General features: G+C 43.3%; 1 protein-coding gene across 5 annotated transcripts in view; it reads left to right on the forward strand.

Annotated features, from left to right (window-relative positions):
- KCNQ5 (potassium voltage-gated channel subfamily Q member 5) overlaps nucleotides 1–17,200 on the forward strand; it is a 245,745-nt gene that overhangs the window by 180,559 nt on the left and 47,986 nt on the right. For all 5 annotated transcript variants that reach the window (XM_074150150.1, XM_074150152.1, XM_074150154.1 and 2 more), the window contains exon 3: nucleotides 3,486–3,612. In XM_074150150.1, the coding sequence (XP_074006251.1) occupies nucleotides 3,486–3,612 (127 nt within the window). The remainder of the gene's footprint in view (nucleotides 1–3,485; nucleotides 3,613–17,200) is intronic.

Genomic DNA, 17,200 nt, shown 5'->3' on the forward strand with positions numbered 1-17,200 from the left:
TGGGATGCATCATTTCTGCAGCAGGCCTATACACATCATATTCCGTCACGTGCCTTTCCAGTTATGTCCTGATTTGCTGCTTCAATTGCTGGGGAACTAAAACCAAGTTATTTAAAAGCCTAGATATTTATGCTTAATTTTGTAATAAGCCATTCCAAATTAATTATTTTTTTAAAAAATCCTGATCTTGTTTGGGATGTATCCTTCCAATTTTTGTCCATGGAAAACTGAGCACCTCGTAACTGTGCAGCTGTCACAGGAAAAAATAATGTCATTCCCTGGCCTGCATTAACCTTGACAGAGATTTGACTTTACGCCGTGACTGAGAGCACTGATTACTAAAACATTATTTTTTCCACGGCGGGGTGGGATTCTTTGTTTCTCTCTGGTGTCAACCTGGACCAATCCAAAATACAGCAAAACTCTCATAAATACTACTATAAAGAGTTTCTGTTTCGATGCATTCACAGTTTCTAGGAAAATCTTTTTCCTTTAGACTTTATTCATGATGATGTGTATTCCCTTCAAAATCAGCTGTTCTTTGAGTGGACCAGGAGCGACCAGGATATAAGGATCGATTTTAAACATCACTATTTCAGAAAGTGCAAAAACAAGCATGAAACCCCCATCTCCACTTTTTTCAATGTCTTTTCTGTTATTGGAGCTCATACTGTATTCTAAAACCTCCAGAAATTTGGTATGTCTGGAAAAAAATCATATACAGTGTTTTTAAAATCAGCAGTTCTTTTAGCATTCCAGTGCACAGAGACATTTGCTGTATCTGAGCTCACGTACTGTAACTGCAGCGACGCGTGTTAAAATTTATTGTAGTACTACAAACTTCTGTTAATTTTGAGAGACTATCACTATGCATAAATTCCTAATGTTGCTAGAAACGGTAACTACTTTTCTCAAGTAACGAACAAAGAAATGTCACATTCTTTCTCCAAGAAAAAACTTTACACTCTTACCCCGTCCTCTAAAAAAAAAAAAAAAACCAGAAAAAAAAATTGAGCAAACATCCTTTTGCTCTTTTTCTCACTCAGAATAGCTATATCTCCATGGAGCACGTGTATGTGCATGTGTGTGTGTGAGAGAGAGAGAAATAGGATTTCTGCCTCTGAGAGGAGTGCACCGTGTAGGAGAAGAGACCCTCGAACACAAGAGGCTTTTATCCCCCAGTGACTCGTTCGGGGCTGGGCGAGGGCAGCAAGGAGTGACTGCTGCTGGGCTGCAGGACACCGAACTGCTCAGCGCTAACAGGAACCAGAAGATTAAACTACCAAAAAAATTACCTCTTTTCAACTCCTGCCAGCACTCTGGTGATAACGGGTTTAACTGAACTGAAGCTGTAGGCTGCTCCTTCCAGAGTCATTAAGTACTGTCTGCTCTTGCCCCTTCTCCGTCGGAGGCTCTGCGGGGGTCTGGGCTGGGACAGAGGACACTCCTGCACGTGTGGGTCAGACCCTGTGACAGTTCCCTTGTACTCACGGAGCAGGGGGTGTTTCTCCTGCATCTGTACCCAAGGCGTGTTTTCCAGGGAAATGAGAAACTTCAGTCAAATGAAATGCGATTAGAAGGAAAGGATTTTAAGAAGGAAGAGATTTTATTGGAAGCAAAGCATGTTTCGTGCTTTGCTGGGCCCCTCTCCTTCAGCATCTCTTACCCCTGTCCCAAAGAAGAGACTTTTTCAGGAGAATCCGATGTCAAATGGTCTGGATGCCTGCCACCAACCCCCATAAATTCAGAGACATCATCTAATGATGTGTAAACCAGATCTGACAATGCACGATTTAACTACCACTATAAAAGTGGCAGTGAAATACCTAAAATACATATTCTTCCTTTTTTTCCAGTTGGCTTTTTGTGCATTTTATTCTTGGCCTGCCCTGAATTTCCTACGAGGCAGTGTACCACATGGCAGCCAACTATTAAGAATTATTGTTACTACATGGACAACTTTTTCAATTTTGCACATAATCCTTTCTAAAGTTGTGCAATAACTCTGTCCATGGAATTAAGTTGAAGTGCCTTGTAGTAGAACGAGTAAAAAGAGAAACTTAAACAATCACTCATTTTTCCACATGCTCTTTTCTAACAAAAAATGTGACGTTTTCTTTAGCTGAGTTTTAGCAGAGGGATCCCGTTCTGCTGTTGTGATTTAGGAATTCAGTATGGGATTTTCCAATTGTTCTATGACAACAGAAGCAAATTAAATTCGCAATTTTTCAAGGTACTGCCAGTAATCCTAAACTGACATGACACAATATTAACAATGCCACGTTCAGGTAAATTAATGCCTGAGTTGACATATGTGATATTTACAGCCTTATTGGCTTGCAAAGTCGTAGGGTCTCACGGTCTGAAAACATGCAGTTTTTATTGGCAAAAGTCAGCATTGGATCAAACTTACCATTGCAAATATTCCTCTATTTGATTCATTCGCAGTGTGTTCTTACCAGTACCATACTGGTCCTCATCCTGTAGGAATAACAGATTAATTGGCTGACAAGGAACAGCTTTCTCCTGGATGTGGAAATACATTCGGTTGCCAAAGAAAATACAACTTTCACCCTCTTCTTGATGAGCAGCTTAAGAAGGTCCTTCAAGTGCTTTTCTCCTTCTTTTGGTTAACACACAGATTTTTACTTTATCATTTCAAACCCCAGAACTTTATGATGGCATTTCAGGAGAGTATCTAAGTTGGGTTTACAGTTCCGTAGCAGCGTGTACGTACTAATCACTGCATATTGTAGGGATTCTGATTTCCTGAAGCAGCGGAGCTGGACTGTGCTCCACGCTCCATTGCTGACGCTCTGCTGACCTCACTCTTGTGTTGAAAATTTTCTTCCAATAAAAATTGCATAATTTTTTATGCAAGGTCGATGCTATTGAAATGGACGGGCTGTGAGGTTCCAGTGTGAAAGGAAAGCCGGCCAGCCAAACAAGGCAAGGCTTTTAAATGCTTTCATTCCCAAGTTGTCCAGGGACAGTTATGCCTCGCGTGAACGTTCATTTACTGTTGTACAAACAATTCCATACCCCTTGTATGTAATTATACTTGCATGTATCTTAACCTGCTTCTGGGAGCAAACCCATTTCCTAAGTGTGGATATTTAACAAATATTCTTCACTAGGTGTCTAAGGTACCTGTGCTCTCACCCTCAATATCCGAAGTCATTGAGTATTTTGCTTTGGTATTTTTTGAGTATGATCCAGTCCTTCAGTGTTTCATAGTTAGGAGCCAGTCTTAGCAGATATTTAATGTTATTATTCAGGTGAGATTTGGACTCTTCCCCAGGAAGCTCTGGGGATGGTGGTTTGTGGGTCGATGTGCAACCATCCTGGGGAACAGGGTCCCCACTTTGGCTTGGGGTCTTCAGGTGCTCAAGGTGAAGCGGTTGACACACGCAGTGGTCACGAGTTTCCTGATGCTTCAGTGCTGGTTGTCTGTAACAGGCGTTTTTATTATTTTCTGTCCCTAGGAATTTGTCATGATTGTTGTCTTTGGTTTGGAATTTATCATTCGTATCTGGTCTGCTGGATGCTGTTGTCGGTACCGAGGATGGCAAGGACGGCTGCGCTTTGCGAGGAAACCGTTCTGTGTAATAGGTGAGTGTCCCAGCTCTGCTTTATTTTAAGATTAAAAGAAACCAAATCTCCCCCTTCTGTTTTGCTTCTGAATGAACACCAATGGAATCAGACTCTGTTTACGGTAACCAGGTGTAAATCCAGAATAGCTGTGTGTCTCCTGCCTCCTGCCCAGGGCTGAGGGACCTGGGCTGCTTGGGGCTGGGGAAGGGATGGCTTCGGGGGGGGGCTCTGGGAACTCAGTTTCAGCCCATTACTTTTCATGTGTTTGTTTAATTATTTACTTACTCATCCATTCAGTTGTTCTTCCTGCTTATTGTTACAATGGAACAACAATATTTTAGCAGGCTTAGTCTGTTTACTATTAATTAGATTTGCTCTGTATCTCCAGCAGATCTGTTCTCTGATTATTTTTGTGATCAAACACACATCACATATGGGAATGGCCTAAGAGCTAGAAATAATAAATTTGAGGATTGCCTTAAGGGTCACATTCAGCCAGACCTTATGTTTTTCCATTAATAACCTAATAACCAGAAAATATTTATTCAGGACCAAAGCTCTGGGCTGACGTTAGTCACTGCCCTGACAAATTAGTTCATCGAGCAGCTCTGGGTGCTACCGGGTTAGTAACGATATCTGTCAAATTAGTTGACAGTTCGATACCCTTGTTTATTTCTGTGAAAATGGGAATAATAGTGCCGTATTAAGCCTTGACTTGTATTGTGTTCTGTGTGAGGAGTTACCTGCCCCCGCCTTGTTTTCTCTGCTTGTGTATGAGCTTGTGTAAAGGGCTTCCAACAGACCATCCCAGGTACTTAGTATGTACTTAAAGATGTACTTACTCCTGCAAATCCTGCATTTCCCTGGGGTATGGGTCCTGGCTGTTAGCACGATAGGGCAGTGTCGCTGTGTTATATTGTGCAGACATGTAGAAATCAAAGCAGAGCATCTCCTACCTGCTGCGTGCCATTCCCCTGGGAAAATCTGTGTCTGCCTCTGACTTAGGGGGAGCCAAGCTCCCTGAAGGTCCCTGCTATGAGAGGGGCCATCTGCTAGCTGGGATCCCCTCCCTGTGAAGCCTGGCAGGGAGCATATACCATTTCTCCAGGGCAACCAGGCTTCCTGGGGGTCATTCCATGTATTTCAGCGCGTCCATCAGCAGTTTCCCCACAGCTGCTTCTGTTTTACCTCTGGTCAAGCCACAGCAGGATGGAAATGCCACAGGTTTGAATTCTGTCGAGGCTGCAGAATGAACAAGTTCCCAACAGGAAGCTTAAGTTCATTATCTGTAATCAGGCCCTTGAACTCCATGGCTGGCAAAGCTCGTTTCAGAACATTAAGTGATAGCGGTGGCCGTTGCATATTGCTGGATCTATTTTTCATTAATTAGAGTAGTAATGAACCATCATATGGCACTTTTGTCAGACCTTTATAAACAAATCCATATCTAGTGTGTTACAAGATCCGCTGAACTTTTAATTTGGATTAATTCAATATATTTATGTAATGATACGTTGTGTGTCTGTCACCTTGGTATTTAGACACATTATATAGTTTAAATAAAGACAGACAGTAAATCTGCTGCTCCTGATAAACAATATAAATAGACCCTTTCCAGTATAATTTGAACTCTAAGTAACCCAGCGATGGTCTGTAATTATAGTATGTGCTTGACCAAGGAGACACATCGCACATCACATCTCATTAAAAATCCTGGCAAAACTCAAGTTGCAGGAGGAGCAGATCCCGTGCTGGAGGGTCTCCTGCCAGCCTGCCCCGAACCCAGCACAGGAACACGCTGCCCACTTCAGAGTACTCCAGAAAGTACTCTGATAGCAGTAGGAGCAGGAAGATTGGAAATAGAAAGTTCATCAGATAATTTCAGTGGCCATAATTATGGCTAAATAGGTCCCAAGTTGTGTAGGTTTTTAAAACCAATATTTAGTGGCATATCTTTGTGTTTGACAGTCCTGGCAGTGCAGCTTTTCTAAAAGCATAGGAAAAAAATAGCGTCTTCTCAATATCCTCTATTGGCCTTGCTCTTGTGCAGTTCCTCGTGCCCAGCCCTGCCCTCCCTGCTGGGAGCCGTGCCGTTTGCTGTCAGTCCGGGCTTTGCCTAGAAGTTGTGTGTCTGTTCTTCAGAAGAAAACTGCTCGTTTGGTGCAATGCAGTTCATGCTGAAATGTCTCTCCTGTATGTGCTAAAAAGTTTGGCAGCTGGTATTTTTGATCGTACGCTGGTGTGGCTACCGCATTATTTTGGGTAGAGGAGTGCTTGCTGACCACGAACGGGGCAGCCTGAGTGAGGTGTCTGACAACTTCAGGCACAAACACAGGTTGGAGAGCAGCCCTGAGGAGAAGGACTTGGGAGTGTTGGTGGACGAGAAGCTCCACGAGCCGGCAACGTGCGCTGATAGCCCAGAAAGCCAACCGCATCCTGGGCTGCATCCCCAGCAGCGTGGCCAGCAGGGTGAGGGGGGGGGGATTCTGTCCCTCTGCCCCACTCTGGGGAGACCCCACCTGGAATACTGTGTCCAGCTCTGGAGTCCTCAACATCAGAAGGACATGGACCTGTTGGAGCAGGGCCAGAGGAGGCCACAGAGATGTTGCGAGAGCTGGAGCCCCTCTGCTGTGAGGACAGGCTGAGAGAGTTGGGGGGGTTCAGCCTGGAGAAGAGAAGGTTCCGGGGAGACCTTAGAGCCCCTTCCAATCCCTAAAGAAGCTCCAGGAAAGCTGGGGAGGGACTCTTGATGAGGGAGGGGAGCCATAGGACGAGGGGGAAGGGTATGACACTGAAAGAGGGGAGATTGAGATGAGATGTGGGGAAGAAATTCTTTGCTGTGAGGGTGGTGAGAGCCTGGCCCAGGTTGCCCCAAGAAGCTGTGGCTGCCCCATCCCTGGAGGGGTTCAAGGCCAGGTTGGAGGGGGCTTGGAGCAACCTGGTCTGGTGGGAGGTGTCCCTGCCCAGGGCAGGGGGTGGCACTGGATGGTCTTTAAGTTCCCTTCCAACCCAAACCATTCTATGATTCTTTTCCATGGGGCAGCTGTGGGTTCCAGCCTGGCCATTCTGTGATTCTGTGATTCACATCTCATCTGCATGAGACTTGGAGTTTGTGGTTTGGATCTGGGGGCTGAGCTTGTTTTGCATCCTGTGTATCTGCTGAGTTGCCTGGTGGTGAAGGAGGTCAGCCAGGCCAGTGCAAGATTTCTAAAGAAATTATTTTCCATTGAAAAGTAGGGATTAATTGAAATCAAAGCAATTCATGGAAACAGACCAATTCCCTTTTCCCGAAGAAAGGTGTTTTATACTCAGTCTGGATCTTTTTATCACAAAAATTAGAAGCACTCTCTCTCCCAAAAAATGCAGAAAAGCCAATAATACAGTTTCTGGATAAAGTATGGTTAAATTCTTGCCCTGGTAGATTTGGAGCAGGAAACCACAATCTCTCAGTGCCATTGAAACTATCCAAACATCAATAAATAATTCTTAATTTGTCCAGAGAGAGAAGCTGATTTGCCCTGTCACCTGGTGTTCATTGTAGTTACCTGCTACGTGAGAAACTTTGATTTTGTTCATCCACAGAATAATCAGTCGTTCGTAAACAGACAATTCCCCCAGTACAAATTAAAAGAGATCCACAGCAGAATGGATGAAATAGGTTAGAGCACTGGGATGTGAAGACAGGTTTGTGACAGCCTGATAAAAGCCAGAGACCTTTTAATAAAAACGAATTTATTTGTGAAATTAGAATTACTTTCTTAAAGGCTATTGATGCTATTTTCCCAAGCATGAGGTAGTTATGTCCATTCCAAATAAGACTGGTGTAACTCAGTACCTGCACTAAAATGTTTAGTGTTCCTAATTCAGTTCGCTTTTGTTAGGAAAGTCTCCTAAAGTCAAATGTCACAGTTAAATTATTTCGAAATAATGAGGTGCTCTCCCCATACCCACTCAGAATCCATAAATGATTTATGGAGTCTTTCAAATGATTGGTGATCTCTCATATTTTAACCTCAGAGCATATATTGTATATATATGATATTTATTATTATTAAACTCTGTATTATAAAATACTATATGTTGTGAAATATTATATATTATAAATGTATATTATAGAATTTCCAGTGCTGCTTATGACCCCAAGGTTTGAGTGACTTGGAAATCTACAGTGAGGAGGTAAATAACTGACAGGCCAAGCAGCAGTCAACATTTTCTGGTGTTAGACTTGGTGTGTTCAGTTTTGCTCACATTTTTTAGGGACTGGCTTTAACTTTGTTGCTACTGGAGATGCTCGGGCTTTCTCCCGTGGTGTCCCAGCCTCGCCCCGGGCAGCCCAAACGAAGATATGTGAAGAGGTCTAAGTGGAGTTATTGGCTTGGCACGTACTGGCAGGAATCCTTCTTGAATGGTTTGAAAACCCTATGCAAAGATAGAATAGAATAGAATAGAATAGAATAGAATAGAATAGAATAGAATAGAATAGAATAGAACAGAACAGAACTAACCTATTTCAGTTGGAAGGGACCTAGAGCAATCATCTAGTCCATCTTCCTGAGTGCTTCAGGGCTGACCAAGTCAAAGCATGTTATTAAGGGCGTTGTAGATGGGGTGGATCACCCCAGGTATTGTATTGTGGGCAACTACCTCATTCACATTTTCCTGTAATAATTACACTTTTTCTCGTCCTTGTGCACAGGTCACTTCATTCCTTTTACGTTCGCCCTGCAGCACATGACAGCAGGCAATGTGCTGCTGTCTTATATTCTTATCTTTGCTGCATGTCTTTCCACCTCTTTGGTGCTTGTAGTTTATAATTATTACTCTTGTGCCTGTTTAATTTTGTGACTTTATTGCTGTCTCTGCTGAAGACTAGTTTATTTCTGTTCAGGCCCTTCTGTGTGTGGAGAGAGGTCTCCAGGAAAAGGCTCGTAGATGCAGTCGGTTAAAAACAGTGGTTTCAGTTTGCTTGGCTGTATCATCATTTAGAAAAATAGGCATTTTCAGTTGCTTTTGAGAAAGTGTTGTTTTCTTCAAATGCAGTTTTCTGGTATGTGCTCAGCGTTAACTCGCTAAGTGGCAATGCTGGCAGTTTAAAACACGAGCCTTGCCCGCTGTTACCTTCAGTGCAGTTGAATTGATTACCAGGTGTCTTCAGCCAGCCTTGCAACGAGCTTATTAGTGATCACAGAGCTTGAAGAAATTCAGTTTCCGCAGATGTTTCCATTCTTTTTACACCCCTTCAGAGGACTGTGTGTTGCCACCAGCACGGCTAAAATGACTGATGGGCAGAGTGGTCCTGTGGGAATTGCAGGAAATCTCTATTTTTCATGTTCTTGCCTCAAATGGTTACACTCCAACTGCTACTTTAGAAAAAGACTTGTGTACAAGAAGAGAAAGTGCAGTTTTTAATTCCTCCTTTTTACAGCTGCTGTGTTAAACACAGCAATTAGGATTTGACAATTGTGTAACAGAGTTATAGTATTTATATCTCAAGTTTAATACGGCTAAGTAGAAATATTTGCATATTTCTAGAAGGCAAATTGGGCATGTTCTGCACATTTTAATTTCCTCCCTTCCCGCCCCTAGCACTTAGCCCCAGGCTCCCATAACCTGTAGTCTCCTCTTAAAGAGAAATGAATTTTTTTACCTTTAAGCTTGTGCTGATAACTCTCAAAAGTGAGGATGTGACCTTTCCGCTGATGGATGATATTGCTGTCGATAACAGCTCCCAGGAAGGTGTCCACCAGATCTGTTTAACGTCAACCTATGTGAGCTCCAAAATGGTGTAAATGCTTCTTTGGAGAGGTTGTCACACAGGGTGTCATGGTCTACTCTATCTGAGATCTCATTTTGGGGTTGCCTTCCCTTGGGTTTGTGAGAGGGCCACCAGATGATGGTTTTTTCCCTCTCAGACAAGTGCTAAACAGAGTTTCTATGTCTTTCTTCACATCTCCCACACCAGGAAGTCCCAAGGGTGGTTGCAAGGTGTTCTCCAAATTCGTTGTTTTCAGTCAACACTGAGGGGCTCACGTTCCTGCCTTCAAAACTTGTGTTAGATAACTCCAATAGCAGATACCTCCTGTTCCCCCCAACCCCATGAATTTAAGAGATTATTAATACTGTCTCTCCCCTCCCCACCTGCAAACAGGCCTTTCCTCCCCCTCAGAGACACGCTCTTCTCTCCCCTGCTCTTCTCAGCATCTTAACGTCTCAGTTTTTGCCTCACACCTCACTTTCACCCTCACCACTGGGATTTTTCCATTCCCGTGGTTTTTGGCCTTTGCTCTGTGCACAACCTGGGGATGCCTTAGATGGACACCTCCAGACACCCTGCCCGCTGGAGATTTTAGGCTGTGATTGAAAAGGCCATGAAAGAGCAGGCTCCTGCCTCCAGATTCCTACCTGTGTGGTTACAAGGACCCAGCACAGCTAAAAAGTGAAATTACTGAACAAGACTGGTTCTGTTTTCCCTCGGACCAGGACACACTGGGACAGCACTGCTTCCCCTGGGGCTGCATCACGTAGGAGCCCCATTTGGTGTCTTTCTACGTGCTGACTAGTGCCAGATGCCTCTTAAAAAGGTGTTAATATCTGATACCTGTAGCCCAAGTAGCCAATCACACTGTATTTTTGTTCGGACATTGGCTAATCAGTGACTGACTCATACAGGAATTTGGATCCCCTGAAAAATCTAATTCCAGCAATCCAGGGGAGAAACATCCAGTCTTGCCTTTCGTTTGCCCTGGTTGTTCCTTTATATCCTGTGGCGATGTATTCTACAAGTTAATTGCATGTTGTATTTCTTTTTATCAGATTTAAATTGCCTTTTGATCTCACTTTTACAAGGAAGGGTAAATAGGAGGCATCCAGCAGACCTTCTTGCCTGCCGCTAGTTTGCATACCTCTATCTGCCATCTCATGCTTGTCTCCTCACTAACCGCCCCCAGACAATTCAGCCCTTTCTCCGAACACAAGTCTTGCCATGCCTTTAGTTATTCTGTTTTTTTCTTGCTGATGATATTGTGGTTTTCTTACAGTCCCACCTAATGAGCCTCTTTATTCATCAGAAGCGTGTCAGTCCTGCTGCCTTCCCCTCCAGAAATCTTCAGGATGTTTTCTCTCCACAACAAGAGGCTTTTTTCACTAAGGTCTGCTACCATCAGACACAGTAAAGCGACCAGCAAACCCTGTTTTCCTGGGGCTTGTAAGTTACTGGGCAGAAGAAAATGCAGATTTAGGGGGAGGATCTGCCTGTGTTACTGATGGTTTGGACACAAATTGGGTTGGTGAACACCAGGTCAAAGACATGGGTTAAAATGTGTTTCTGTCAGCCTGTCTTAAAGCCAAGTAAAGCTCCTACTGAATAAATAGGGCTTTATTCCTTCTAGCAGGTACATATTAATAAAGATCAATTATTGGAAGAGGCTAATAAAGCATAAATCCATGAAGGGCTTGCAATTGAACTTAATCTTAGCTTGCAGGAAGCCCTTGGATTTTTAAGATTTATTGAGCCAGCTGTTAATAACATAAAGATGTTTGCTGAGGACTTTTTCAGTCCATAGAAAGAGTGTGTGCTCAACAGGGCCATGAACTGTAATTGCTAACGGTAACAAAGACAGGTGAAATGTTCCCATTAACGTTGTTATTCTTATCAGGACTGAATCAAAAATGGTAACCATAACTACAATTGAAAATTTAGTACTTGTTGAGCTATTGTGATTCCCAGCCCACAGAGAAGTATTTTGGATATCTACGACAAAAGGTAAAATGACATTATTTTTATATATTTGTCATCACGGCCTGAAAGTGTGCCACTTTTACACAGGAACAATGTACTTTTAGTACCTTGGCGTAGCAATAACATTGGTTGACCCATATTTGGCCATTAAATTAGGATGTCATTATAAACCTTCATTAAAAAATGACAAAACAAAAATCCCATCTTCTTCATTCTGGAATTTCATAAGGAATATTTAGTTTTCACATCTCAAAAATGTCCAAGATCTACTTTTTGAAAATATTCCTTGTTTTTCCATTTCAAAAATTGTTTGACCTACCGAATCTAAATTTGGTGTATTTGATTAGCTTTACTAACAAGTGTCTTTGACTTGTTTCCAATTTGGTTTCATTTTATTTGGAGGCAACAAACGATTGCATTGTACGGTAAAGAGCTTTACTCCAGCTGTAGTGAAGGCAAACTAAGGTGCCTGTGAAGAAAGGGATTTACTGCTGCTGCTTGGGGTATTATAGACTGATAGAATCACAGAATGGTCCAGGTGGGAGGGGACCTTAAAGACCATCCAGTGCCACCCCCTGCCCTGGGCAGGGACACCTCCCACCAGACCAGGTTGCTCCAAGCCCCCTCCAACCTGGCCTTGAACCCCTCCAGGGATGGGGCAGCCACAGCTTCTCGGGGCAACCTGGGCCAGGCTCTCACCACCCTCACAGCAAAGAAGTTCTTCCCGAGATCTCAGCTCAATCTCCCCTCTGTCAGTGTCAAACCCTTCCCCCTCGTCCTATGGCTCCCCTCCCTCATCAAGAGTCCCTCCCCAGCTTTCCTGGAGCCCCTTTAGGGACTGGAAGGGGCTCTAAGGTCTCCCCGGAGCCTTCTCTTCTCCAGGCTGAACCCCCCCATCTCTCTCAGCCTGTCCTCACAGCAGAGGTGCTCCAGCCCTCCCAGCATCTCCGTGGCCTCCTCTGGACCTGCTCCAGCAGGTCCATGTCCTTCTGATGTTGGTGGCCCCAGAGCTGGACACAGTTCTCTGGGGGGGGTCTCTCATTCGCACAGGGGTGCTCTGCAGTACTAACCTCATCCCCAGCACCTACTGGGGGACTCCCACCAAATCTGGAGTTTCAGCATCAGGACTCGGTGCTGTAGCTCATCCTCAGTCCTTCAGTTGCCCCCCTAAAGCCCGCTTGCAGTTTAATGGGGAGTGCATTTTCCACGGCACTGAACATACATGAAACATAACCTGTTTTGTATTGTATTGTGTGGTGGTTTAACGCCACCTGGCAACTAAGCACTACACAGTGGTGGTTTTATAATATAAATACATGTGTCTTTATAGCATATGTTATTTCATTATTACATATTATATTGGGTTTCTATATCATGTAAATAATACTGTGTATTATTTTACATGCAGGTTTTAAATTTGTATTTATTTTATCTTAAATCATTTTAATTCCTACCACTTTCTCTTTGTCAGAAAAGTTGGCTTTATATGTTGGTGAGCTGCTTTTCTAAACAGACCCACTTTGGCTATGTAAAATTAACATGTACCCTAGAAAGAGGGTGTCTGAGTTTCCAAGAGGTCACTTTCATTTCACATTAAAATATTTTGCTTACTCGGATGATTCCACTAACATTGCAAATTAAAGTCTATAGATGAAGAGAAGGATTCAAGATCATTCATCTCTTTTGACTCTTCACTGAGTATTGCTTAGCTGATGAGTAAGAAAAATTCAAGTTTCTATGCACAGATGAGTTTTAGTGGCCTCCTTAGGACTGAAGTCAGTGACTGATGTTGCCATTTTCCATTGTTAGAAGAAAGAAAGAACCAATAATGTAGAAGTAGTAACCTCTGGATTTTTTTTTTAATTCCACTTCAGTGCCTAGACAGTATTACACGTTTTTGTATAACTTCCCTCTCTTCTGTGTGCCACTGCCATACATCCCTATCTTCCTGTTTTTCAACAGCAATAAAAGTCAATTTTCACACTCATCTGTGCTTATCTCTGCAAATTATCTTGATACGCGAAACTACTTCACTTTCCTGCTTCTAAAAATACCAAGTTGTTTTGTGTCTTGAAAAAAAGGTTACCAAAGGAAGTGAAATCACCGGCTTGTTTTGCCTGCAATGACCATTGGGATGGTTTCCCTCCAGAGAGTGTTAGATACTTGACAACGTGAAGACCTTTTGGCTGGAGTGACAACAACATCTGCAGAAATCAAAGAGCCTCATCCATCCCAAGAATTTCCTGACGACATCCTGCCAGTTACTTTGACTGGGAGGTGACGATTAATCATAACCTGCCTGGCATCCCAGCGCAGAGACCCGAGCCCTGAGCAGAGAGAAAAGCAGAGCCGGAGGCGGGTTTTGCCAGGACTCCGGATCCTGAGCCCCGTTATTGTTAGGATACGCCAAATGCGGATTGTTTCCTGTGGCTTCGGGTTTTTGTTGTTGACGTTGTTGTTTAGGCTTGTTGTTATCGTTGGGGCCTTATGGCTGTAAATCTGCTCAGCTTGCCGTGGGAGGTGCAGATCTCGGCTTCCTGCCTCTCCCAGATCGCGCTGGAGATATTCAGGTGCTGTCATTCAACGGATGACATTAAACTGCCTTTTTATGGGCGGAGAATAATGCTCGAGCGTATCCTATTCCAGAGGGTGAATTCGGGTGACCGCGGAAGACCAGAGGTCTCCAGAGTAGTCTCTAAAAACCCAGTTTGTGGATTCTGGCAGTCTTGCACATACTGAATTGAATTGTACTTTATCAGTAACTAGTTCTGCTTCTTCCAACGGGACCATTTACAAAATATGGTAACATCCGTCGTCTTTCTGAGTATGGTGATACTGATCTTCTCTCTATTCAGAGATATAATTACAGGTTTAATCCTTTAAAAAAAACTAAGTTAATATTCTGGACATTTTAAAGATAGAAATATTTCAAATTCTTGGTTTCTGGGGTAAATACTTATGCAAGGTCACTGGAAGTTCAGCCCGTATTAGACCAAATTCTGCTGCCACAACTATGTGAAATAACTGACTGATTTCATAGCAAGGGGACTGTTCACAGAGCAAAGGAACTGCCACCTGGTAAAAACATTACAATCTGCCTCTTTTCAAATTAGCTGTTGCAGCGTGCTCTAATCATGAGGTTTATTATTTGCCCTCTTGAACTGGCGGAGGGAAGTGGTTAATCCCGTGTTTGAAGCTGAAAGCACTTTCGCAGCCAGTTGCGATGAAAGGACCTTTTCCATTCTATGACCTTTCTCAACAAGTGCTCAAGGAATAATGACATAATTATTTCCCTCTCTGAATACCCCTCTATTAGGGTATTCAGAAGCCTTAAACTCTATGAATGTCTTTTTCTTTTCGTTTTTTTTCTTAGCTAACCCACTGGAGCATAAAATACACCAATGCCCGATCTGTTACTAGGGCTGTGCAAAGGGGCTGCTGTTCCTATAGAGGAGTTTGGATCAACAAACCTTTTATTTTAGGAATCTGAAAAAGAGCAACCTTGTTTTCAGGTGCTGATGTATGGCTGAAGTCAGGCGTTGGTCATCAGGCTATACCTTAAACTGCTTTAAACTGTCCATTTATATCAGTTTAGGGTAGAGCCCATGGAATATATTTGTGTTACCGTGTTTCTGTAGTGTGACGTGCTCCAGGTCCTGTGTTGTGGTAACTTTGTGCCGTGGTGTCTGATTAAAATTCAAAGTACATTCCCACATTGATGGTACCCTCCGGCCCCGGCCAGCTAACTGCAGAGGTGATTGGAGACAAATTGCAGGGAGTTCTGAAAATAGCAATGAACACCATGAAGCTACTGGGAGGACTGGTATATAAAGAGATATTAGAAAAACTAGAACGCTGGTCATTCCCTTCCCGTTCCGGTTTGTCATCCCGCAGAACCGGAGCCCTGGTTTCTTCAGGAGCAGCTCTGAAATTCAGGATAATGGGCTGTCCTGAGAACTCTTCATAGGAAATGACCACTACAAGCCATGTCTTTTCTCTGGGCCGCAGACAATTACTCTAGCCCAAAATTAGCCCTTAGAAGGACAGCCCCGAGGTAGCCCAGATTGGGTCATACTGTGGCCAGTTAATTTCCTTTGGGAGTTACTGCAGCTGCAGGCCGGATACACCACAGTCTTGGGATTTTCTGCTTATTCCTGCAGTTTTGGGGGCAGATGTGTCCCGCTCTTGTCCTAGCTCGTTGCCTCTCCGTGCTGTTCTGTAGCCAGAGCAGATGCAGCAATGGAAACCATTGCAGTTTCCTCTCTATTCTTAACAAGGATGTGTGAACTGGGAGCGTTTTCTGTGAATTTATAGCAAATGCTGTTTGGATGATATAGCGATGCTCCTAAAATGATTACATACTGTTTGTTTTCTATTCAGATATAATCAGAGAAAAAATATCACAAAATTCATTTAACCTGTATTGGCTCAAAGTGTCATTTTTATTTAGAAGGAAAGGACGTTCCAACACAACAGCATTAAATGCAGGCAGCAGGAAGAGCTCTCGCTAACACCATCTTGTACACTCAGACTTCGAAGGATATGAAAAAGAGAAAGATAATGCAGGTTCTTGTGTTAGTTTGAGCACGTATGTGAGCTTTGAGCAGGGGACAGATTGCCATTAATTACATTTCCTAATGTCACCCTGACCTTCTTTCTATAATCTTAGAGGTTATCCTGATGGCTTATCAAGGCTTTGGGATGTTTTGCAATATCCACGTAAAGCTTGTGTGTTCATCCTTTTACCTGTACAGCTGGGCCCGTTGGCATGATGGCTTCGAATACTGTAAAATCTCACAACAAAGTTCATGGCAGGAAATTTTCATTGAAAAAGTCATTAGCAGTAACACAGTCCGTTACGATGATTTGTGGTGCCTCCTTTTCTACCTTTTTATGAGTCTTTTAAGTCACAGAGTGGCCATAGGCAGTGCTTATAGCTCAGAAATGCCACCCACATCTCACCAATAGCCCAAGTGACCGAGGTTTCTGACAGAGCTTGTGCAGGGTGAGGGAGCCCTGCCCTGGTGAGGTGGGGAACTCAGGCCCCCACATCCCCCCGGGAGCTATTCCAGGTTCAGGTTGTCTCATTACCAGGCTTCAACTACTCGTCTTTAAGTAAATGTCACTATTTTAGTGAGACTGGACAATACACGAGTGTAATCTATTACACACGTGAGTTCTGGGTTCATCTGTCTTTATTTTTCGGGGCAGCCCCCCGGTTGTTAACACGGTGGCTGTCGGCTAAAAAAGCCTTTGCTGAGTTACTGCTAACAATATTTTCGTGTAATCTCAAGGGTTTTTTGAGGGGTACAAGGTGAAGTGTGTGAAGCAGAAGAATTCATTGTTTGAAATCTAATTTGAAAGGAAGCGTTCAAAAGTGAGCGTTGCAAAAGCTGCTGAGATGATGGGAAATCTCAGGCTGGAGTTAATGAGGGAGGATGCTATCTGCGAGGGGGACAATAAGAGGGATGTTTCTAGAGAGTGAATAAAATCATTATCATTGCTGAAGAGACACAACGTTTTGGGAGATCATACACAAGATATTAGCTTGGAAAAAAAAAAATCAAAGAAGTAAATGTACATCAGAAACTTCTGTCTTCTAATAAGTCATTGCAGAGAAGTTGGGGATTATACTGCCCATTACTCACTCTCACATCCCAAACTTCCCTGGTGCTTTACAGCCAGGCACAGTGAAACTCGAGTCCCCATTAAACTAATTGAAGGATTGCTATTTACTTCTTCCTGATTTCCCAGTTTTGCAGCTAAAAGGTAAAGAGGAAAATATTGATAGAAGTTTGCTGAAGCCTTCTTATAATACAGAAGTGCCATGGGGGTTTTAGCTAAATTCAAGTGCAATATGAAAGGAAG

The sequence above is a fragment of the Numenius arquata genome, chromosome 7 (genome assembly GCF_964106895.1).
Source record: "Numenius arquata chromosome 7, bNumArq3.hap1.1, whole genome shotgun sequence".
In the NCBI taxonomy this organism is placed as follows: domain Eukaryota; kingdom Metazoa; phylum Chordata; class Aves; order Charadriiformes; family Scolopacidae; genus Numenius; species Numenius arquata.